The sequence below is a fragment of the Coregonus lavaretus genome, assembly GCF_964263955.1.
Source record: "Coregonus lavaretus genome assembly, contig: HAP1_SCAFFOLD_997, whole genome shotgun sequence".
Classification (NCBI taxonomy): Eukaryota; Metazoa; Chordata; class Actinopteri; order Salmoniformes; family Salmonidae; genus Coregonus; species Coregonus lavaretus.
Genome location: NW_028161006.1, coordinates 65,772 through 88,393, shown reverse-complemented (window position 1 = coordinate 88,393; position 22,622 = coordinate 65,772). Strand labels below are relative to the sequence as shown.

The following is a 22,622-nucleotide window of genomic DNA, read 5'->3' as shown; positions in this document are numbered from 1 at the left end:
GGCTGCCTAAGTATGGTTCCCAATCAGAGACAACAAGCCACAGCTGTCTCTGATTGGGAACCACCCTGGCCAACATAGAAATAAACGATCTAGAAAGAAACACATAGAAAACAAAACATAGACACTACACACCCTGGCTCAACATTTAAGAGTCCCCAGAGCCAGGGCGTGACAGAGAGATTGAATATGTCCATAAACACACCAGCCAGCTGGTCTGCGCATGCTCTGAGGATGCGGCTAGGGATGCCGTCTGGGCCGGCAGCCTTGCGAGGGTTAACATGCTTAAATGTCTTAATCACGTCGGCCATGGAGAAGGAGAGGCCACAGTCCTTGGTAGTGGGCCTCGTCAGTGGCACTGTGTTATCCTCAAAGCAGGCGAAGAAGGTGTTCAGCTTGTCTGGAAGCGAGACGTCGGTGTCGGCGACGTGGCTGGTTTTCCTTTTATAGTCCGTGATTGTCTGTAGACCCTGCCACATATGTCTCGTGTCTGAGCCGTTGAATTGCGACTCCACTTTGTCTCTATACTGATGTTTTACCAGTTTAATTGCCTTGCGGAGTGAGTAGCTACACTGTTTCTATTCTGCCATATTCCCAGTCACCTTGCCATGGTTGAATGCGGTGGTTCGCACTTTCAGATTTGCGCGAATGCTGCCATCTATCCACGGTTTCTGGTTAGGGTAGGTTTTAATAGTCACAGTGGGCACATTATCACCTATACACTTCCTGATAAACTCAGTGACCGTTTCAGTGTATACGTCTAAATTATTTTCAGAAGTTACCCGGAACATATCCCAGTCCGCGTTATCAAAACAATCTTGAAGCGTGGATTCCGATTGGTCAGACCAGCGTTGAATAGTCCTTAGCACGGGTACTTCCTGTTTGAGTTTCTGCCTATAGGAAGGGAGAAGCAAAATGGAGTCGTGGTCAGATTTGCCGAAAGGAGGGCCGGGGAGGGCCTTATAACCATCCCGGAAGTTTGAATAGCAATGGTCAAAGATTTTAGCAGCGCGAGTACAACAGTCGATATGTTGATAGAACTTCGGCAGCCTTGTCCTCAAATTTGCTTTGTTAAAATCCCCGGCGACAATAAATGCAGCCTCAAGATATGTGGTTTCCAGTTTGCATAAGGTCCAGTGAAGTTCTTTGAGGGCCATCGTGGTATCGACCTGAGGGGGGATATACACGGCCATGACTATAACCGAAGAAAATGATCTTGGGTGATAATACGGTCGGCATTTGATTGTGAGATATTCTAGGTCGGGTGAACAGAAGGACTCGAGTTCCTCTATGTTACTACAATTACACCATGAGTCGTTAATCATGAAACACACACCTCCGCCCTTCTGCTTCCCGGAGAGATATTTATTCCTGTCTGCGCGATGAACTGAGAACCCATCTGGCTGGACCGATTCCGACAGAATATCCCAAGAGAGCCATGTTTCCGTGAAACAGAGGATGTTACAGGTCTTGATGTCTCTCTGGAAGGAAATCCTTGCCCGTAGTTCGTCGAGCTTGTTAACCAAAGACTGAACATTAGCGAGTAAAATACTTGGAAGCGGTGGGTGGTGTGCGCGCCTCCTAAGTCGAACCAGCAGGCCGCTCCGAGTGCCTCGCCTCCGCCGGCGATGTTTTGGGTCAGCCGCTGGAATCAGTTCAGTTGCCCTTTGGAGAGCAAACAAAGTATCTGCTTCGGGAAAGTTGTGTTCCTGGTCATAATGCTGGTGAGCTACCACCGCTCTGATATCAAATACTGATATCCGGCTGTATGTAATGATGCAAAACACTTTCTGAGCTAATAATGTAAAAAATAATACATAAAGAAACAAAATACTGCAAAGTTTCCTAAGAGCTAGTCGCGAGGCCGCCATCTTGGTCGGCGCCTTTTGCAGCTGTAATTGCTGCAAAAGGTGGCTCTACAAAGTATTGACTTTGGGGGGGTGGTGAATAGTTATGTACGCTCAAGTTTTCTGTTTTCTTGTCTTATTTCTTGTTTGATTCACAATATAAAATATTTTGCATCTTCAAAGTGGTAGGCATGTTGTGTTAATCAAATGATACAAACCCACAAAAAATATATTTTAATTCCAGGTTGTAAGGCAACAAAATAGGAAAAATGCCAAGGGGGGTGAATACTTTCGCAAGCCACTGTATTGTATGACCTCCTATACACTGTGTTAGGCCCAGCCGTTGGAACCTTGGTTTTCCTAGATATGGCGACTATATTGTGATCACTACATCCGATGGATTTGGATACTGCTTTAAAGCAAATTTATGCAGCATTAGTAAAGATGTGGTCAATACATGTTGATGACTTAATTCCTGTGCTGTTTGTAACTACCCTGGTAGGTTGACTGATAACCTGAACCAGGTTGCAGGCACTAGTTACAGTTTGAAGCTATCTCTTGAGTTGGCAGCCTGATGAAAGCAAATATTTAAATCACCCAGAAAATATACCTCTCTGTTGATATCACATACAGTGGGGAAAAAAAGTATTTAGTCAGCCACCAATTGTGCAAGTTCTCCCACTTAAAAAGATGAGAGAGGCCTGTAATTTTCATCATAGGTACATGTCAACTATGACAGACAAATTGAGGAAAAAAAATCCAGAAAATCACATTGTAGGATTTTTAATGAATTTATTTGCAAATGATGGTGGAAAATAAGTATTTGGTCACCTACAAACAAGCAAGATTTCTGGCTCTCACAGACCTGTAACTTCTTTTTTAAGAGGCTTCTCTGTCCTCCAATCGTTACCTGTATTAATGGCACCTGTTTGAACTTGTTATCAGTATAAAAGACACCTGTCCACAACCTCAAACAGTCACACTCCAAACTCCACTATGGCCAAGACGAAAGAGCTGTCAAAGGACACCAGAAACTAAATTGTAGACCTGCACCAGGCTGGGAAGACTGAATCTGCAATAGGTAAGCAGCTTGGTTTGAAGAAATCAACTGTGGGAGCAATTATTAGGAAATGGAAGACATACAAGACCACTGACAATCTCCCTCGATCTGGGGCTCCACGCAAGATCTCACCCCGTGGGGTCAAAATGATCACAAGAACGGTGAGCAAAAATCCCAGAACCACACGGGGGGACCTAGTGAATGACCTGCAGAGAGCTGGGACCAAAGTAACAAAGCCTACCATCAGTAACACACTACGCCGCCAGGGACTCAAATCATGCAGTGCCAGACGTGTTCCCCTGCTTAAGCCAGTACATGTCCAGGCCCGTCTGAAGTTTGCTAGAGTGCATTTGGATGATCCAAAAGAGGATTGGGAGAATGTCATATGGTCAGATGAAACCAAAATATAACTTTTTGGTAAAAACCCAACTCGTCGTGTTTGGAGGGCAAAGAATGCTGAGTTGCATCCAAAGAACACCATACCTACTGTGAAGCATGGGGGTGGAAACATCATGCTTTGGGACAGTTTTTCTGCAAAGGGACCAGGACGACTGATCCGTGTAAAGGAAAGAATGAATGGGGCCATGTATCGTGAGATTTTGAGTGAAAACCTCCTTCCATCAGCAAGGGCATTGAAGATGAAATGTGGCTGGGTCTTTCAGCATGACAATGATCCCAAACACACCGCCCGGGCAACGAAGGAGTGGCTTCGTAAGAAGCATTTCAAGGTCCTGGAGTGGCCTAGCCAGTCTCCAGATCTCAACCCCATAGAAAATCATTGGAGGGAGTTGAAAGTCTGTGTTGCCCAGCGACAGCCCCAAAACATCACTGCTCTAGAGGAGATCTGCATGGAGGAATGGGCCATAATACCAGCAACAGTGTGTGAAAACCTTGTGAAGACTTACAGAAAACGTTTGACCTGTGTCATTGCCAACAAAGGGTATATAACAAAGTATTGAGAAACTTTCGTTATTGACCAAATACTTATTTTCCACCATAATTTGCAAATAAATTCATAAAAAATCCTACAATGTGATTTTCTGGATTTTTTTCCTCATTTTGTCTGTCATAGTTGACGTGTACCTATGATGAAAATTACAGGCCTCTCTCATCTTTTTAAGTGGGAGAACTTGCAGAATTGGTGGCTGACTAAATACTTTTTTCCCCCACTGTACATTATCAAGCATTTCACACATGTTATCCAGATACTGACTGTTAGCACTTGGTGGTCTATAGCAGCTTCCCAAAAGAATGGGCTTTAGGTGAGGCAGATGAACCTGTAGCCAAATTACTTCAACAGTATTTAACATGAGATCCTCTCTAAGCTTTACAGGAATGTGGTTCTGAATATAAATGGCCACACCTCCACCTTTGGCATTTCTGTATTTTCTGTAGCTCTAATAACCATGTATCATCAAAGGTGTTATCTAAGTGAGTTTCAGAGATTGTCAGAATATGAATGTCATCTGTTACCAGCAAATTATTGATTTCATGAACCTTGTTTCTTAAGCTACAAATGTTAAGGTGGGCTATTTTTAGCACTTTTCTGGGATGCTTGATGGTTTTTATTGCTTTACTGGGAAACTTAGCAGAGGTAGACATGCTCATGTTATTTATGTTAGTGCAGGGTGAGCTGCACACAGTGGACTTCCTAGTAGGGCACACCGCCTCAGTGATAACAGTATTACTCTGGTTCATAGGCACATGATTACTGCATGCAATAGCTGTGGGATCAGCAGAGGCATTCAGGGCAGTAAGAGGGACATACATTAGGTTACTTACATTGTGTCTTCCAATGCCCTGGGATTATGTACATTTGCTGAAGCATTATGACAACTCAGCGATACAATGGTAGGGATTAAATTAGCTGGGCTTGGGTCATTGATAAGTAATTGTCTCAACACAGCCTTATAATGCAGTGAAAGGATGCAGGAACACAAATTATTTTGGTGGATCCCATCCTCCTTATAATACAAGCTTTGTTTCCAGAAGGTATCAAAATTGTCAATGAATGTTACACTCACAGAGCTGCAATCATCTTGTAGCCAGTTATGGAGGGCTAAAAGTCTGCTGAACTGTTCAATGCCATGATTTAGGGAGGGCAGAGGGCCAGATATTATGGGGCGTTTGTTGGTGTCAAGTAGTGACCCAATCAGTTCTTTAAAATCCATCTTCAGCTGTTCTCATCTGCCCTTCATAATGTCATTGAATCCCACGTGAACTATGATAGACTCAATTTCCTGATGCTGGTTTAAAATGTTTGGGAGTAGCTTATTGATGTCCTGTAAAGTTTTTGCTCCAGGGACTGAGACATTTCTCCCCATTGAACTGCCCAATACAATGGCCAGAGAAGGGAATTGAGAAATCTACCCATTCCCACCCCATTTCCGTGTGTGCGTGGATGTTTGCCTGCATGTGCACTCGCTCATGTGTGTGTCTGTATCTCTGTATAAAGGTCAGGGATCTGAAGAGCTAATGAGTGACGGTACCCGAGGCTACTGACACTAGCACACACACATCCCCTCTTGATCCCTGAATAGCTTAGACACTAACCATCGCTAACTCCAATAACCCTAAAGCTATCATTCCCATATGACAGATGCTAAGCTAATTAGCGATAGTGAACAGGCTAGCCTCACAGATAGGCCTATGTGTTTTCACTGGAGCTCATTGTGAAGAAACCCTAATCATGTAAAAGGGTTGTTTAAGTCCAAAGGACACATTACTGTGGTCCTCTGTAGCTCAATTGGTAGAGCATGGTGCTTGTAACGCCAGGTTAGTGGGTTCGATCCCCGGAACCACCCATACGTAAAAATTTATGCACACATGACTGTAAGTCGCTTTGGATAAAAGCGTCTGCTAAATGGCATATTATTATTATATTATTATTACTAGAAGGAGCCCTGTGGTGATGGATGTGTGTGTCAAATCAAATCAAATCAAACTTTATTTGTCACATGCGCCGAATGCAACAAGTGTAGACCTTACCGTGAAATGCTTACTTACAAGCCCTTAACCAACAATGCAGTTCAAGAAAGAGTTAAGAAAATGTGTGCAGGGGTACAGAACGCCGAGGTAATTTCTACATGTAGGTAGGGGTAAAGTGACTATACATAGATAATAGACAGCGGGTAGCAGCAGTGTAAAAACTAATGGGGGTGGGGGGTCAATGTAAATAGTCAGAATGGCCATTTGATTAATAGTTCAGCACTAACTTTAAGCATCAGTTGTCAGAGCACCTTACTGATCACTGCACCTGTACACAGCCCATCTGAAATTAGCCCACCCAACTACCTCATCCCTATATTGTTATTTATTTTGCTCTTTTGCACCCCAGTATCTCTATTTGCACATAATCTCTTGCACATCTAGCATTCCAGTGTTAATACTATTGTAATTATTTTGCACTATAGCCTATTTATTGCCTTACCTCCATAACTTGCTACATTTGCACACACTGTATATATATTTTCTGTTGTATTTTTGACTTTATGTTTTTTTACCCCATATGTAACTCTGTGTTGTTTTTATCGCACTGCTTTGCTTTATCTTGGCCAGGTCGCAGTTGTAAATGAGAACTTGTTCTCAACTGGCTTACCTGGTTAAATAAAGGTGAAATAAAAAAATTAAAAAGTCTTATGGCTTGGCGGTAGCTATTAAGGAGCCTTTTGGTCCTAGACTTGGCGCTCCGGTACCGCTTGCCGTGCGGTAGCAGAGAGAACAGTCTATGACTTGGATGATGGGAGTCTTTGACTACTTTTTGGGCTTTCCTCTGACACCGCCTAGTACATAGGTCCTGGATGGCAGGAAGCTTGGCCCCAGTGTTGTCCTGGGCCATACGCACTACTCTCTGTAGCGCCTTATGGTCAGATGCCGAGCAGTTGCCATACCAAGCGGTGATGCAACCGGTCAGGATACTCTCGATGGTGCAGCTGTATAACTTTTTGAGGATCTGGATACCCATGCCAAATCTTTTTAGTCTACTGAGGGGGAAAAGGTGTTGTTGTGCCCTCTTCACGACTGTCTTATTTTGTTTTGACCATGTTGTTCGTTGGTGATGTGGACACCAAGGAACTTGAAACTCTCGACCCGCTCCGCTACAGCCCCATTGATGTTAATGGGGGCCTGTTCGGCCCGCTTTTTCCTGTAGTCCACGATCAGCTCCTTTGTCTTGCTCACATTGAGGGAGAGGTTGTTGTCCTGACACCACACTGCCAGGTCTCTGACCTCCTCCCTATAGGCTGTCTCATCGTTGTCGGTGATCAGGCCTACCACTGTTGTGTCGTCAGCAAACTTAATGATGGTTTTGGAGTCATGTTTGGCCACGCAGTCGAAGGTGAACAGGGAGTACAGGAGGGGACTAAGCACGCACCCCTGAGGGGCCCCAGTGTTGAGGATCAGCGTGGCAGACGTGTTGTTGCCTACCCTTACCACCTGGGGGCGGCACGTCAGGAAGTCCAGGATCCAGTTGCAGAGGGAGGTGTTTAGTCCCAGGGTCCATAGCTTAGTGATGAGCTTTGTGGGCACTATGGTGTTGAACGCTGAGCTGTAGTCAATAAACAGCATTCTCACATAGGTGTTCCTTTTGTCCAGGTGGGAAAGGGCAGTGTGGTGTGTGATTGAGATTGTGTCATCTGTGGATCTGTTGTGGCGGTATGCGAATTGGAGTGGGTCTAGGGTATCTGGGATGATGCTATTGATATGAGCCATGACAAGCCTTTCAAAGCACTTCATGGCTACCGACGTGAGTGCTACATGTTTGTGAATGTGTGTGTGTGTGTGTGTGTGTACGCACGTGTGTGTGCCCTTCCCAGTGTATTGCTCTCCCCTGCTGTCAGTGTGTGACCATAGGAATATTCAAAGCAGTTGCATTTGCTAAGCTACGGTAATAAAGCACAGAACTAAACAAATATAATGCATACCATTTTGCTCCATTGTCTTGTGGTGGGTTAGTTGAACTAGCTGACTACATGTTGCAACACAGGACTAGAAAAATAGTTTAATGGATGAGTTGGGCTACTACGGTATGGCCTTGGTCCTCTGGTTAGCTAGTACTTACATCACTGTACTAGATATGATTCTACTTGACTGTTGCACATTATAAACTGGGTTGTTCGAGCCCTGAATGCAGATGGGCTGAAAGCCATGGTACAGTATATCAGACCGTATACCACAGGGTATGACACAAAATTAATTAGTAACCAGTGTATAGTAGCAATAAGGCACCTCGGAGGTTTGTGGTATATGGCCAATATACCACGGCTGTATCCAGGCTGTATACCACACCCCCTCGGGCTTTATTGCTTAATTATACAACGGGTGGTTTGGAATTCCCATTGTTAGAGTCTATCCTGCCTATTATATACTAGACAAGATACACATGGCCACATTCATAAAAAGTGCCATCGTTTACGTCAATACCTAACAACGCATTACTACTACTTCTACTACTACTACTACTACAGATCTACTGTCTCATCTGCCCAGCCATGCAATTTATTAACTTGATCTCCACTGTAAAAAGCATCCTGACATTATCTCCGACATTTGCAACATTGTTTCAATATTGAAATTCGATCTCCAGCTGTCCCATAGTAATGAACGTCTCGGGAGTTGGGACGAGACAGACAGGCAGCTTTTTTCAGCTAGTCGAAATCATTAATCAGCATAATTTGTATGGATATATACAAACAAATATCAATAGAAAAACAGTTAAAACTAAACGAAATGCAGCTAGTTTGCTGTCTTTCCAGCGTCAGTCGGAAGTGATTGTGTTAGCTGTATAGTTGGCTAGCTAGCAAGAGGGGTAAGAGCCTCCATTGCAACCATTTTTGTTTACCATAGCAACCTGCAAAGTCCTGGAACTATCAACCAGGCTTGGGTAGTTTTGCTTTACATTGCAGTCAATACAAATAGAACTAACGACCAGAGAATGCCTTACATTGCATCTGACAACCAGTGTTAGTGAATGTAGCATCACATTTTGTTGAAAAATTGATGGTTTGGGAAATAATCTTGCATTTTAATGCTGGTAACTCGTTATATAAAAGCAATAATACACTCGAGTTCATGTGTTATAAGATTTTTATCATGCAGATCCACTGCATGGCTGCATGGTCACCAATTGAATGTCTCAGAGCTGAGGAAGGGGGGTCTGCTGTTGTAGAGAGCCAGCCTCTTGGAGAGATTAAAACAGTCAGGTGTTCCTGCTTTTTTCCCTTTCTATGTCTTCTTCTTCTTCTTCTTCTTCTTCTTCTTCTTCTTCTTCTTCTTCTTCTTCTCTTTCTCTCACTTCTCCTCTTCTTTCCCTAGACCTTGCTTTGTCTTTGACATGGGAGATGAAGTAATGCTTAAACAAATCCCTACCTCCATCCCTCTATTCCTCTCTCGGCCGGTTAATTTGGGGCGCAGAGGATGCGGTCAAAGTGATCCCAGGTGTTTCCTGTTGGCCATCTGATCTCTTGCTCCTCTCTATCCACTTCCGATGCTCCCTCCATCCTTCCCTCCACCCGTAAACCTTTCAGGATGGAGATTCATAGTCAGGGAATTTGGAATCATTTGTTGTTTAATGACCAATACATTTCCGATACATTTTTAGAGTTGGTCCTTCAGAAGGGCATGACTAGGCAAGGCAACAGCCAAAGAAAGATGGCATAAGCTGTTAGTTATACAATATTAGTTGGTATTGCGTCATGTTACTGTGCATTACTTTGCTGAAGCATACCCTCTTGAACAAGCATACCCTCTTGAACAAGCATACCCTCTTGAACAAGCACAAGATCTATATGGAAGTAGTCAAGCAGAAGTAGTCCCGGCTCAAACATTTGGTTTTATTCGGGGGGTTTTCTCATGTTTTGCAGACGGACCAACAGTACGCCAACAGCGTGGCTGACAACCTCAAGCGCCTGTAAGTACCGTGGCATGATGGGATGCTGTTTCCATGGAGACCCGTCTATTTGGGCTTCCATCACACACACACACACACACACACACACACACACACACACACACACACACACACACACACATACACACACACACACACACACACACACACTACAAATAAGCAACCTAAATAGAATTCACAACCACAAAGGACTCAACAACAGGGAAACAGGTCTCCTTGGGAATGCCTTTCTGTTGTAACACTGTTCCTATCTGTTTACCCTAAGGGCTGTAGTATAAATCTGAGTGCCTTCACAATCCATGGGGGTTCTCCTACTTTACTTTGACTCCACAATGCTTGAGGCACTTGTTTGCTCTACATTGGAACTATGTGGATATAGGAAATGTTAATATACAGTGAAATATTTAGTCAGACTATTAATGTTTTCACGTGTGAGTGAGAATATGTACTTTCTAAACTTAATGATAGTGTGTATTCAAAATGTTAAAATACCAAATATTTTTCTTATAAAATAGTGATGTGAATAATATAAAATACTGGCTGATAAGTAATCCTATTTGCATTCACTCCAGCACTAGAGAGGAAATGAACAACAGTTTCATATTAAATAATCACATCATCATCCATATAAACACATGCTTTTCTGTTTACTGGCTTTTCTGATCTGAACGCAACATCTGGAGAGAGACAGAAACAGATCTGTCACATTTTCTTTCTTTCTTCTTTCTCTCTCTCTCTCTCTCTTCCCCTCTTTCTTTCTTTCTTTCTTTCTTTCTTTCTTTCTTTCTTTCTTTCTTTCTTTCTTTCTTTCTTTCTTTTTCTCTCTCTCTCTCGCTCTCTCTTCCTCTCACAGACACAAACACACACACAAACACCACTCACTTTCCATCCTGTTATTAGTTTCCTCCTAGCACCTTCTCTAGACATACAGAATCCTCCTCACAAACTGCCCACATTGCAGGTTTTAGCGCCTGCTGTTTTAGATAGTCCTGTTTGTCTTTTCCTGCCGAGGTGGCCATTTTGACCAAAGATGATACCAGTTGTCACTTCGTCACTGTCACTGCCTACATCCCCTAAGGGGTCACCTCACCTCAGGAGACAGGGTTTGCATCCCAAATGACACCCTATTCCCTATATAGTGCACTACTTTTGACCAAAGCCTAGTGCTGAGCGATTAGTGCTTTTGTAGGTTGGTTTCGGTTTCGGTTCGATTATAAAAAATACAGTGGGGAAAAAAAGTATTTAGTCAGCCACCAATTGTGCAAGTTCTCCCACTTAAAAATATGAGAGAGGCCTGTAATTTTCATCATAGGTACACGTCAACTATGACAGACAAAATGAGGAAAAAAATTCCAGAAAATCACATTGTAGGATTTTTAATGAATTGATTTACAAATTATGGTGGAAAATAAGTATTTGGTCAATAACAAAAGTTTCTCAATACTTTGTTATATACCCTTTGTTGGCAATGACACAGGTCAAATGTTTTCTGTAAGTCTTCACAAGGTTTTCACACACTGTTGCTGGTATTTTGGCCCATTCCTCCATGCAGATCTCCTCTAGAGCAGTGATGTTTTGGGGCTGTCGCTGGGCAACACAGACTTTCAACTCCCTCCAAAGATTTTCTATGGGGTTGAGATCTGGAGACTGGCTAGGCCACTCCAGGATCTTGAAATGCTTCTTACGAAGCCACTCCTTCGTTTCCCGGGCGGTGTGTTTGGGATCATTGTCATGCTGAAAGACCCAGCCACGTTTCATCTTCAATGCCCTTGCTGATGGAAGGAGGTTTTCACTCAAAATCTCACGATGCATGGCCCCATTCATTCTTTCCTTTACACGGATCAGTCGTCCTGGTCCCTTTGCAGAAAAACAGCCCCAAAGCATGATGTTTCCACCCCCATGCTTCAGAGTAGGTATGGTGTTCTTTGGATGCAACTCAGCATTCTTTGTCCTCCAAACACGACGAGTTGAGTTTTTACCAAAAAGTTATATTTTGGTTTCATCTGACCATATGACATTCTCCCAATCCTCTTCTGGATCATCCAAATGCACTCTAGCAAACTTCAGACGGGTCTGGACATGTACTGGCTTAAGCAGGGGGACACGTCTGGCACTGCAGGATTTGAGTCCCTGGCGGCGTAGTGTGTTACTGATGGTAGGCTTTGTTACTTTGGTCCCAGCTCTCTGCAGGTCATTCACTAGGTCCCCCCGTGTGGTTCTGGGATTTTTGCTCACCGTTCTTGTGATCATTTTGACCCCACGGGGTGAGATCTTGCGTGGAGCCCCAGATCGAGGGAGATTATCAGTGGTCTTGTATGTCTTCCATTTCCTAATAATTGCTCCCACAGTTGATTTCTTCAAACCAAGCTGCTTACCTATTACAGATTCAGTCTTCCCAGCCTGGTGCAGGTCTACAATTTTGTTTATGGTGTCCTTTGACAGCTCTTTGGTCTTGGCCATAGTGGAGTTTGGAGTGTGACTGTTTGAGGTTGTGGACAGGTGTATTTTATACTGATAACAAGTTCAAACAGGTGCCATTAATACAGGTAACGAGTGGAGGACAGAGGAGCCTCTTAAAGAAGAAGTTACAGGTCTGTGAGAGCCAGAAATCTTGCTTGTTTGTAGGTGACCAAATACTTATTTTCCACCATAATTTGCAAATAAATTCATAAAAAATCCTACAATGTGATTTTTTGGATTTCTCAATTTGTCTGTCATAGTTGAAGTGTACCTATGATGAAAATTACAGGCCTCTCTCATCTTTTTAAGTGGGAGAACTTGCACAATTGGTGGCTGACTAAATACTTTTTTTCCCCACTGTATAATCAAGGATTTCGGTTTCAATAATTTTTTTAAACATTAAATGCACTATGCATTATGTGTGTTGAATGCTGTAACAACAGAGAATAAAACAATTAATACAAGTCCCATGATGGTAGTGACTGTCATTACTGCTAATGACTTATTAACCATAATTGATTTACTTTAATAAAATATTTCAGTTGCTGTGTATATTACATTCGTTTTAATTGATTACTTTATTATTTCAATCCAAAACATAATGTAATCTCTATAGAGCTGCTGCGTATGCTGTCTGACAAAATCACTATTTTAGTTCTCCAAAGTAAAAAAGGTATACTTTTATGACTGCTGAATACCAACTATCAATCACTTAGATCATGTATTTTCAGGTAGAGATACCTCGTGAAGCAACTGCTCTCTATCCCTCTAGATCGCGCATTCTTCTCACTTCTCCCTCTCCGTGTCTCTCCCACACTAACCTAACATAGCAGGCGTAAAAGAAACACTAAAACTGGAGAAAGTAGGTGCGCAGTGGATAATGGTCATTATAGTTAATTGCCACGTTTTCTGCACTAAACTATGTAGAATTCTGGCCTGTTGGAAGCTACAACTCCAGAGAAACTGTGCATTGAGCTCACAGAAAAAAAACTGAACTATATGGAATTCAAATAATTTAACCGACGTCGGTTAACTGCAATTTCTGTTAATCGCTCAGCACTACCAGAGCCCTCTGAAAAAGTAGTGTACTACATAGGGAATATGTGCCATTTGGGATGGAGATGGCTATGGGTGTGGACGGAGGGAAGGGGGAAGTGAAGAGGAGAGGAGGGAGGTTGAACGTCCCCCCTGTCACCTTGACATTCTCTCAGGGAGATTGAAGACCCAGGAGAGAGAGGTTGGTTGTGTGTGTGTGCACTATTGTGAGTTAGTGTGTGTGCGTGTGGGTGTGAGTGTGTGACTGTGTGGTTCTTCAGGCACATGCACCTCTCCTGTCCTGGCAGATTGACAGGGGTTAATGATTACACACTTGAACCCTGACCCCTGGGGGGGGGGGCTCCTGTCTCCATCTCCCCCGGTTACCACCCATCAACCACCTGACCAGAGCAGAAGTCAATAGTGTTTGTGGACAGGGTGGCAGGGACCCACATACTATTGTGTGTGTCCGTCTGCCTGTCTGCCTGCCTGTCTGTCTGTTTGTTGTGTTTGTGTGTGTCTGTCTACCTGCCTGTCTGTCTGTCTGCCTGTATCTATCATAACTGTCTTTGTGATAGTTGTAGATAGTAGTAGTTGAGATTTTTCAACTCTCTCTCTCCCCCTCTCCCCCCTCCCTCCTCCTTCTCTCTCTGGCAGGTTTCCAGTGGAGATCCAGTCAGGTCTTCTGGAAGTCATATCTCCGTCTGTCCACTTCTACCCCGACTTCTCCCGCCTCAAAGAGTCCTTCGGAGACCCCAAGGAGAGGGTCAGGTAAGACTGCAGCCTTCTCAGCAGTTTTCACAATTGTCTGAGCGTTCAACTGCAGTTCAGTTCAGGAGACAAGTTGAAGTGTAACGCACGTCTTGAACCTTGGCCCATTGTTTGGTTAGAGGATTCTAAGACAATTTGTTAAAATGGAACTGAGCCACAGGAGGTTGGTGGCACCTTAATTAGGGAGGACAGGGTTGTGGTAATGGCTGGAGTGGAATTGGTGGAATGGTATCAAATACATCAAACATGGTTTCCATGTGTTTGATGCCATTCCATTTGCTCCGTTCCAGCCATTATTATTAGCCGTCCTCCCCTCAGCAGCCTCCTCTGAACTGAGTGTGTGAGTGTGCGTCTGAGAGTGTGTGTGTGTGTCATCTTGTTGAGTCTGACATTAGGAAGCTCTCCACTGCTCTGTCCTTGTGTGACTTGATGACATCACTTCAGTGTCACCCCTTCCCTTTTTTAGCACTCTTCTGCATGTTTGAATATGTAATGTGCATGACTTGTGCGTGCATTAGTCTCTGTGTGTGTTTGTGCCTGCCTGCCTGCCTGCCTGCCTGTCTGTCTGTCTGTCTGTCTGTCTGTCTGTCTGCCTGCCTGCCTGCCTGCCTGTCTGTCTGTCTGTCTGTCTGTCTGTCTGTCTGTCTGTCTGCCTGTCTGTCTTACTGACTGTCTATGTACAGTATGTATGAACAGTGCCTTCAGAAAGTATTCACACCCCTTGACTTTTTCCACATTTTGGTGGGATTTAAATGGATTTGTCTTTCTTTTTTACGATCTGGACAAAATACTCTGTAATGTCAAAGTGGAAGAAAAACTCTAACATTTGTAAAAAAATATATGAAAAAGAAAACACTAATATATATATATATATATATATATATATATATATATATATATATATATATATATATAGAGTACCACAGTATGAGTCATAATACCCATAAAACCTAGCAGTCAAACAAGGTAATGGTTCCAATCGTTTTTCCACCATTCATTTTTCCCATAGGGGATTTTAGAAACACTTAAAATAAGGGCTGTGCTTCGTGTAGGCTTACCCTGGCGTAATGTTTTGTTAACCATGTAAATCTCTCTAGGACAAGGTGACTTTTATCAATATATTAGACTGTATTTACCCCCCGAAATGAAATGCTAATTAGCTGCTAATGTGGCTATCATAAAGAACTACAAATGCCATGAGGATCTGAACAAGACTGCAAAGGTAAGAATCTCTGGATTAACTATCTAATGTTAGCTAAATTAAGTAATGGCTACATTTCTTTAAATTGACAATTCTGTGAACTGTCTTGTGCAAGTTTTAAATTGATACAATACCTATTAGCAAAGGTGTCAGCTAGAGATGACGTGCAGGAGCTTGCAGGGATTTGTAGTCTTGCATGATGTCTACTTTGATGGTAATTAGCATTTTCGAATCTGAGAGTAAATAGAGCGAAATATATTAATAAAAGTCAGCTTGTCCTAGAGAGATTTACATGGTTATCAAAATGTCACGTCATGGTAAGCATACATTGTGTTTCTAAAATTCCCTATGGGAAAAATGAATGGTGGAAAAATGATTGGAACTATTTCCCTGTTTGACCGCTAGGTTTTATGGGTATTATGACACCTCCACTGTGGGGCTCTATTCAACCCCCTGAGTCAATACATGTTAAAATCACCTTTGGCAGCGATTAAAGCTGTGTGTCTTTCTGGGTAAGTCTCTAAGAGCTTTGCACACCTGGATTGTACAATATTTGCACATTATTCTTTTAAAACTTCTTCAAGCTTTGGCAAATTGGTTGTTCATCATTGTTAGACAGCCATTTTCAAGTCTTGCCATAGATTTCCAAGCCGATTTGAGTAAAAACTGTAACTAGGCCACTCAGGAACATTCAATGGTAGAAATATCTCAGTCCCTGGAACAAAAACTTTGTGCTATCCAGGACCACAAGAATAAGACATCAATAAACTGCTCCCAAACATTTTAAACCAGCATCAGGAAATGTAGTCTATCATAGTTCATGTGGGATTCAATGACAGCTGAAGATGGATTTTAAAGAACTGACTGGGTCACTACTTGACACCAACAAATGCCACATAATATCTGGCCCTCTGCCCTCCCTAAATCGTGGCATTGAACGGTTCAGTAGACTTTTAGCCCTCCATAACTGGCTATGAGACTATTGCAGCTCTGTTGATGTAACATTTATTGACAATTTTGATACCTTCTGGAAACAAAGCTCGTATTATAAGGAAGATGGGATCCCCCCAAATCATTTGGGTTCCTGGATCCTTTCACAGCATTATAAGGCTGCGTTGAGACAACGACTTATCAATGACCCAAGCCCAGCTCATTTAATCTCTACCATTGTGTCGCTGAGTTGCTTCAGCAAATGTACGTTATCCCAGGGGCGTTGGAAGACACAATGTAAGTAACCTAATTTATATCCCTCTTGCTGCCCTGAATGCCTCTGCTGATCCCACAGCCTTTGTATGCAGTAATCATGTGCCTATGAACCAGAGTGATACTGTTAGCACTGAGGCGGTGTGCCCTAGTAGGAAGTCCACTGTGTGCAGCTCACCCTGCACTAACATAAATAACAAGAGCATGTCTACCTCTACCTAATCAAGCATCCCAGAAAAGTGCTAAAAATAGCCCACGTTAACATACAGTATCTCACAAAAGTGAGTACACCCCTCACATTTTTGTAAATATATGAGTATATCTTTTCATGTGACAACACTGAAGAAATGACACTTTGCTACAACGTAAAGTAGTGAGTGTACAGCTTGTATAACAGTGTAAATTTGCAGTCCCCTCAAAATAACACAACACACAGCCATTAATGTCTAAACCGCTGGCAACAAAAGTGAGTACACCCCTAAGTGAAAATGTCCAAATTGGGCCCAAAGTGTCAATATTTTCTGTGGCCACCATCATTTTCCAGCACTGCCTTAACCCTCTTGGGCATGGAGTTCACCAGAGCTTCACAGGTTGTCACTGGAGTCCTCTTCCACTCCTCCATGACGACATCACGGAGCTGGTGGATGTTAGAGACCTTGCACTCCTCCACCTTCTGTTTGAGGATGCCCCACAGATGCTCAATAGGGTTTAGGTCTGGAGACATGCTTGGCCAGTCCATCACCTTTACCCTCAGCTTCTTTAGCAAGGCAGTGGTCATCTTGGAGGTGTGTTTGGGGTCGTTATCATGTTGGAATACTGCCCTGCGGCCCAGTCTCCGAAGGGAGGGGATTATGCTCTGCTTCAGTATGTCACAGTACATGTTGGCATTCATGGCTCCCTCAATGAACTGTAGCTCCCCAGTGCCGGCAGCACTCATGCAGCCCCAGACCATGACACTCCCACCACCATGCTTGACTAGGCAAGACACACTTGTCTTTGTACTCCTCACCTGGTTGCCGCCACACACGCTTGACACCATCTGAACCAAATAAGTTTATATTGGTCTCATCAGACCACAGGACATGGTTCCTGTAATCCTTGTCCTTAGTCTGCTTGTCTTTAGCAAACTGTTTGCGGGCTTTCTTGTGCATCATCTTTAGAAGAGGCTTCCTTCTGGGACGACAGCCATGCAGACCAATTTGATGCAGTGTGCAGCATATGGTCTGAGCACTGACCACACCCCCACCCCTTCAACCTCTGCAGCAATGCTGGCAGCACTCATACGTCTATTTCCCAAAGACAACCTCTGGATATGACGCTGAGCACGTGCACTCAACTTCTTTGGTCGACCATGGCGAGGCCTGTTCTGAGTGGAACCTGTCCTGTTAAACCGCTGTATGGTCTTGACCACCGTGCTGCAGCTCAGTTTCAGGGTCTTGGCAATCTTCTTATAGCCCAGACCATCTTTATGTAGAGCAACAATTATTTTTTTCAGATCCTCAGAGAGTTCATTGCCATGAGGTGCCATGTTGAACTTCCAGTGACCAGTATGAGGGAGTGTGAGAGCGATGACACCAAATTTAACACACCTACTCCCCATTCACACCTGAGACCTTGTAACACTAACGAGTCACATGACACCGGGGAGGGAAAATGGCTAATTGGGCCCAATATGGACATTTTCACTTAGGGGTGTACTCACTTTTGTTGCCAGCGGTTTAGACATTAATGGCTGTGTGTTTAGTTATTTTGGGGGGACAGCAAATGTACACTGTTATACAAGCTGTACACTCACTACTTTACATTGTAGCAAAGTGTCATTTCTTCAGTGTTAGATATACTCAAATATTTATGAAAATGTGAGGGGTGTACTAACTTTTGTGAGATACTGTATGTAGTTTAAGGATCAAGGTTCATGAAATCAATAATTTGCCAGTAACAGATGACATTCATATTCTGACAATCTCTGAAACTCACCTAGGTAATACCTTTGATGATGCAGTGGTAGCGATACATGGTTATAAGATCTACAGTAAATACAGAAATGCCAAAGATGGATGTGTGGCCGTTTATATTCAGAACCACAGTCCTGTAAAGGTTAGAGAGGATCTCATGTTAAATACTGTTGAAGTAATATGGCTACAGGTTCATCTGCCTCTCCCAAAGCGCATTTTGGTTGGAAGCTGCTATAGACCACCAAGTGCTAACATTCAGTATCTGGATAACACGTGTGAAATGCTTGATAATGAATGTGATGTATGTGATATATATTTTCTGGGTTATTTAAATATTGACTGGCTTTCATCAGGCAGCCCACTCAAGAGAAAGCTTCAAACTATAATTAGTGCCTGCAACCTGGTTCAGGTTATCAGTCAACCTACCAGGGTAGTTATAAATGGCAGAGGAATTAAATCATCAACATGTATTGATCACATCTTTACTAATGCTGCAGAAATTAGCTTTAAAGCAGTATCCAAATCCATTGGATGTAGTGATCACAATATAGGAGCCATATCTAGGAAAACCGAAGTTCCAAAGGCTGGGCCTAATATAGTGTATAAGAGGTCATACAATATGTTTCGTAGTGATTCCTATGTTGTTGACACTACACATCCAAGTATATCTGACCAAATTATGAAAGACAAGCATTGTAATTTTGAATTCCGTAAAGTGAGTGTGTGTGATGCGTGATTTGAAGGAGTCAGGCGCAGGAGGGTATATCACAGTATACAGAGTTTATTCCGTAATCCAGCGTAACCAGTCCAGTGCGCAAAACAGGGCATTTGGAACAAACATGCTCACGGGGAAAATACCCCGGCAATACAAAATACTGAGCTCAACCGAGCTACTAATCCTCATAATGAACAATCACCCACAAGGACAAGGGGGGCAGATGGAACACTTAAACATGTACTAATGACAGGAATATGAACCAGGAGTGTGTAATTAACAAGACAAGACAAATGGAATGATGAGATATGGAGCGGCAATGGCTAGAAGGCCGGTGACGATGATCGCCGAAGCCTGCCCGAACAAGGAGGGGAGGCAGCTTCGGAGGAAGTCGTGACAGTGTGGAAGAGGTGAAACATTTTTTGTTTTCTATCAACAATTACAAGCCACCGGGGTCTGACAACTCGGATGGAAAATTACTGAGGATAATAGTGGACGATATTGCCACTCCTATTTTCCTTATATTCAGTTTAAGCCTACTAGAAAGTGTGTGCCCTCAGGCCTGGAGGGAAGCAAAAGTCATTCCACTACCTAAGAACAGGAAAGCCCCCTTTACTGGATCAAATAGCCGACCAATCAGCCTGTTACCAACCCTTAGTAAACTTTTGGAAAAAATTGTGTTTGACCAGATGCAGTGCTATTTTACAGTAAACAACTTGACAACAGACTTTCAGCACGCTTATAGGGAAGGACATTCAACAAGCATAGCACTGACACAAATGACTGATGATTGGCTGAGAGAAATTGATGATTAAAAGATTGTGGGGGCTGTTTTGTTAGACTTCAGTGCGGCTTTTGACATTGTCGATCATAGTCTGCTGCTGGATAAAATGTATGTGTTATGGCTTTACACCCCCTGCTATATTGTGGATAAAGAGTTACCTGTCTAACAGAACACAGAGGGTGTTCTTTAATGGAAGCCTCTCCAACATAATAGAATCAGGAATTACCCAGGGCAGCTGTCTAGGCCCCTTACTCTTTTCAATATTTACTAAATTCATGCCACTGGCTTTGAGTAGGCTGGTTGAGTGAAGTCAAGTCAGTTGTGTGTGTCTGTGTGTCTGTGCTACTGTTCATAGCTCTTCTATTCCTAACTCAGCCATCGTTATTTAATTACCAAGGCAAAGGAATCCATAGACTCACTTTACCTCTTGCACCACTTAATCTCTAGAATAGAATAGTCACGATATAATAAGCTCCTGCTTAGCTGACTTTGTACCTATCTACTTTGGCTACTTTGAAATATGCTTTAAGATAGAAATACATAAGAATAATATCAAGCTGTGCAAAGGTGTAGTAAATGTGAAGTTCCTCTCCCCAACTCCTTTCATCCTCCACTCCTCCTCTCCCGTTTCCATGGGTGTGCCAGGCTCTCCATCTCACCTGTGTGTGTAATCCAGGGAGATTTGTTCAGATTAGAGGCTTTCGACACTCTGACAGGATTACTAGTCTGGGAAGGGGAGGGCACTCTCGTCAATCCTAAATCCCGCCAGATACAAACATTTATCCCTACACTCACACACGAGAGAGAGAGAGAGAGAAGGATCATTCATTAATGAGTGAAAAATAAGTGGAAGGGAAAGAGTAAGATAAAAAAAATGAACAAATGACGCGGAGATGAGAGGAGAGGTACTTTACTGAAGACCGGTAGTGATTACAGGTCAGAGATGAGAGGAGAGGTACTTTACTGAAGACCGGTAGTGATTACAGATCAGTGATGAGAGGAGAGGTACTTTAATGAAGACTGGTAGTGATTACAGATCCAAGATGAGAGGAGAGGTACTTTACTGAAGACCGGTAGTGATTACAGATCAGTGATGAGAGGAGAGGTACTTTACTGAAGACCGGTAGTGATTACAGGTCAGAGATGAGAGGAGAGGTACTTTAATGAAGACCGGTAGTGATTACAGATCCAAGATGAGAGGAGAGGTACTTTACTGAAGACCGGTAGTGATTACAGGTCAGAGATGAGAGGAGAGGTACTTTACTGAAGACTGGTAGTGATTACAGGTCAGGGAAGAGAGGAGAGGTACTTTACTGAAGACTGGTAGTGATTACAGATCCAAGATGAGAGGAGAGATACTTACTGAAGACCGGTAGTGATTACAGATCCAAGAAGAGATGAGAGGTATTTACTGAAGACCGGTAGTGATTACAGATCCAAGATGAGAGGAGAGGTACTTACTGAAGACCAGTAGTGATTACAGATCCAAGATGAGAGGAGAGGTACTTTACTGAAGACCGGTAGTGATTACAGATCAGAGTGACACAAACAAACATCGGAGAGGGAGGGAGGGAAATCATGAAAAAGGAAAGGCGAGCTTGATGAACACAGGAGTTAGCCACTGCCTGTCCAGGTGTTGAGTGTCTGGGTGTGGGGATGTACAGTACATTCGGAAAGTATTCAGACCCCTTGACTTTCACCACTTTGTGTTACGTTACAGCCTTATTCTAGAAATTTTTGCAAAGGTATTGAAAATAAAAAACTGAAATATTACATTTAAATAAGAATTCAGACCCTTTACTCAGTACTTTGTTGAAGCACCTTTGGCAGCGATTACAGCCTTGAGTCTTCTTTGGTATGACGCTACAAGCTTGGCACACCTGTACTTGGGGAGTTTCTCCCATTCTCCTCTGCAGATTCTCTCAAGCTCTGTCAGGTTGGATGGGGAGCGTCGCTGCACAGCTATTTTCAGGTCTCTCCAGAGATGTTCGATCGGGTACAAGTCCGGGCTCTGGCTGTTCCACTCAGGGACAATCAGAGACTTGTCCCGAAGCTACTTCTGCGTTGTCTTGGCTGTGTGCTTAGGGTCGTTGTCCTGTTGGAAGGTGGACCTTCGCCTCAGTCTGAGGTCCTGAGCGCTCTGGAGCAGGTTTTCATCAAGGAGCTCTCTGTACTTTGCTCCATTAATCTTTCCCTCGATCCTGACTAGTCTCCCAGTCCCTGCCGCTGAAAAACATCCCCACAGCATGATGCTGCCACCACCATGCTTTACCGTAGGGATTGTGCCAGGTTTCCTCCAGACGTGACGCTTGGCATTCAGGCCAAAGAGTTCAATCTTGGTTTCATCAGACCAGAGAATCTTGTTTCTCATGGTCTGAGAGTCCTTTAGGTGCCTTTTGGCAAACTCCAAGCAGGCTGTCATGTGCCGTCTACTGAGGAGAGGCTTCCGTCTGGCCACTCTACCATGAAGGCCTGATTGGTGGAGTGCTGCAGAGGTGGTTGTCCTTCTGGAAGGTTCTACCATCTCCACAGAGAAACTCTGGAGCTCTGTCATAGTGACCATCGGGTTCTTGGTCATCTCCCTGACCAAGGCCCTTCTTCCCCGATTGCTCAGTTTGGCCGGGCGGCCAGATCTAGGAAGAGTCTTGGTGCTTCCAAACTTCTTCCATTTAAGAATGATGGAGGCC

General features: G+C 43.4%; 1 protein-coding gene across 1 annotated transcript in view; it reads left to right on the top strand.

Moving 5' to 3' along the window:
• LOC311121214 (alpha-1,3-mannosyl-glycoprotein 4-beta-N-acetylglucosaminyltransferase B-like) overlaps positions 1–22,622 on the top strand; it is a gene marked incomplete at its 5' end in the record, with an annotated part of 89,870 nt that overhangs the window by 9,075 nt on the left and 58,173 nt on the right. Inside the window, 2 exons of the mRNA XM_084195729.1 lie at positions 9,765–9,811; positions 13,964–14,077. Of these exons, the coding sequence (XP_084051855.1) occupies positions 9,765–9,811; positions 13,964–14,077 (161 nt within the window). The remainder of the gene's footprint in view (positions 1–9,764; positions 9,812–13,963; positions 14,078–22,622) is intronic.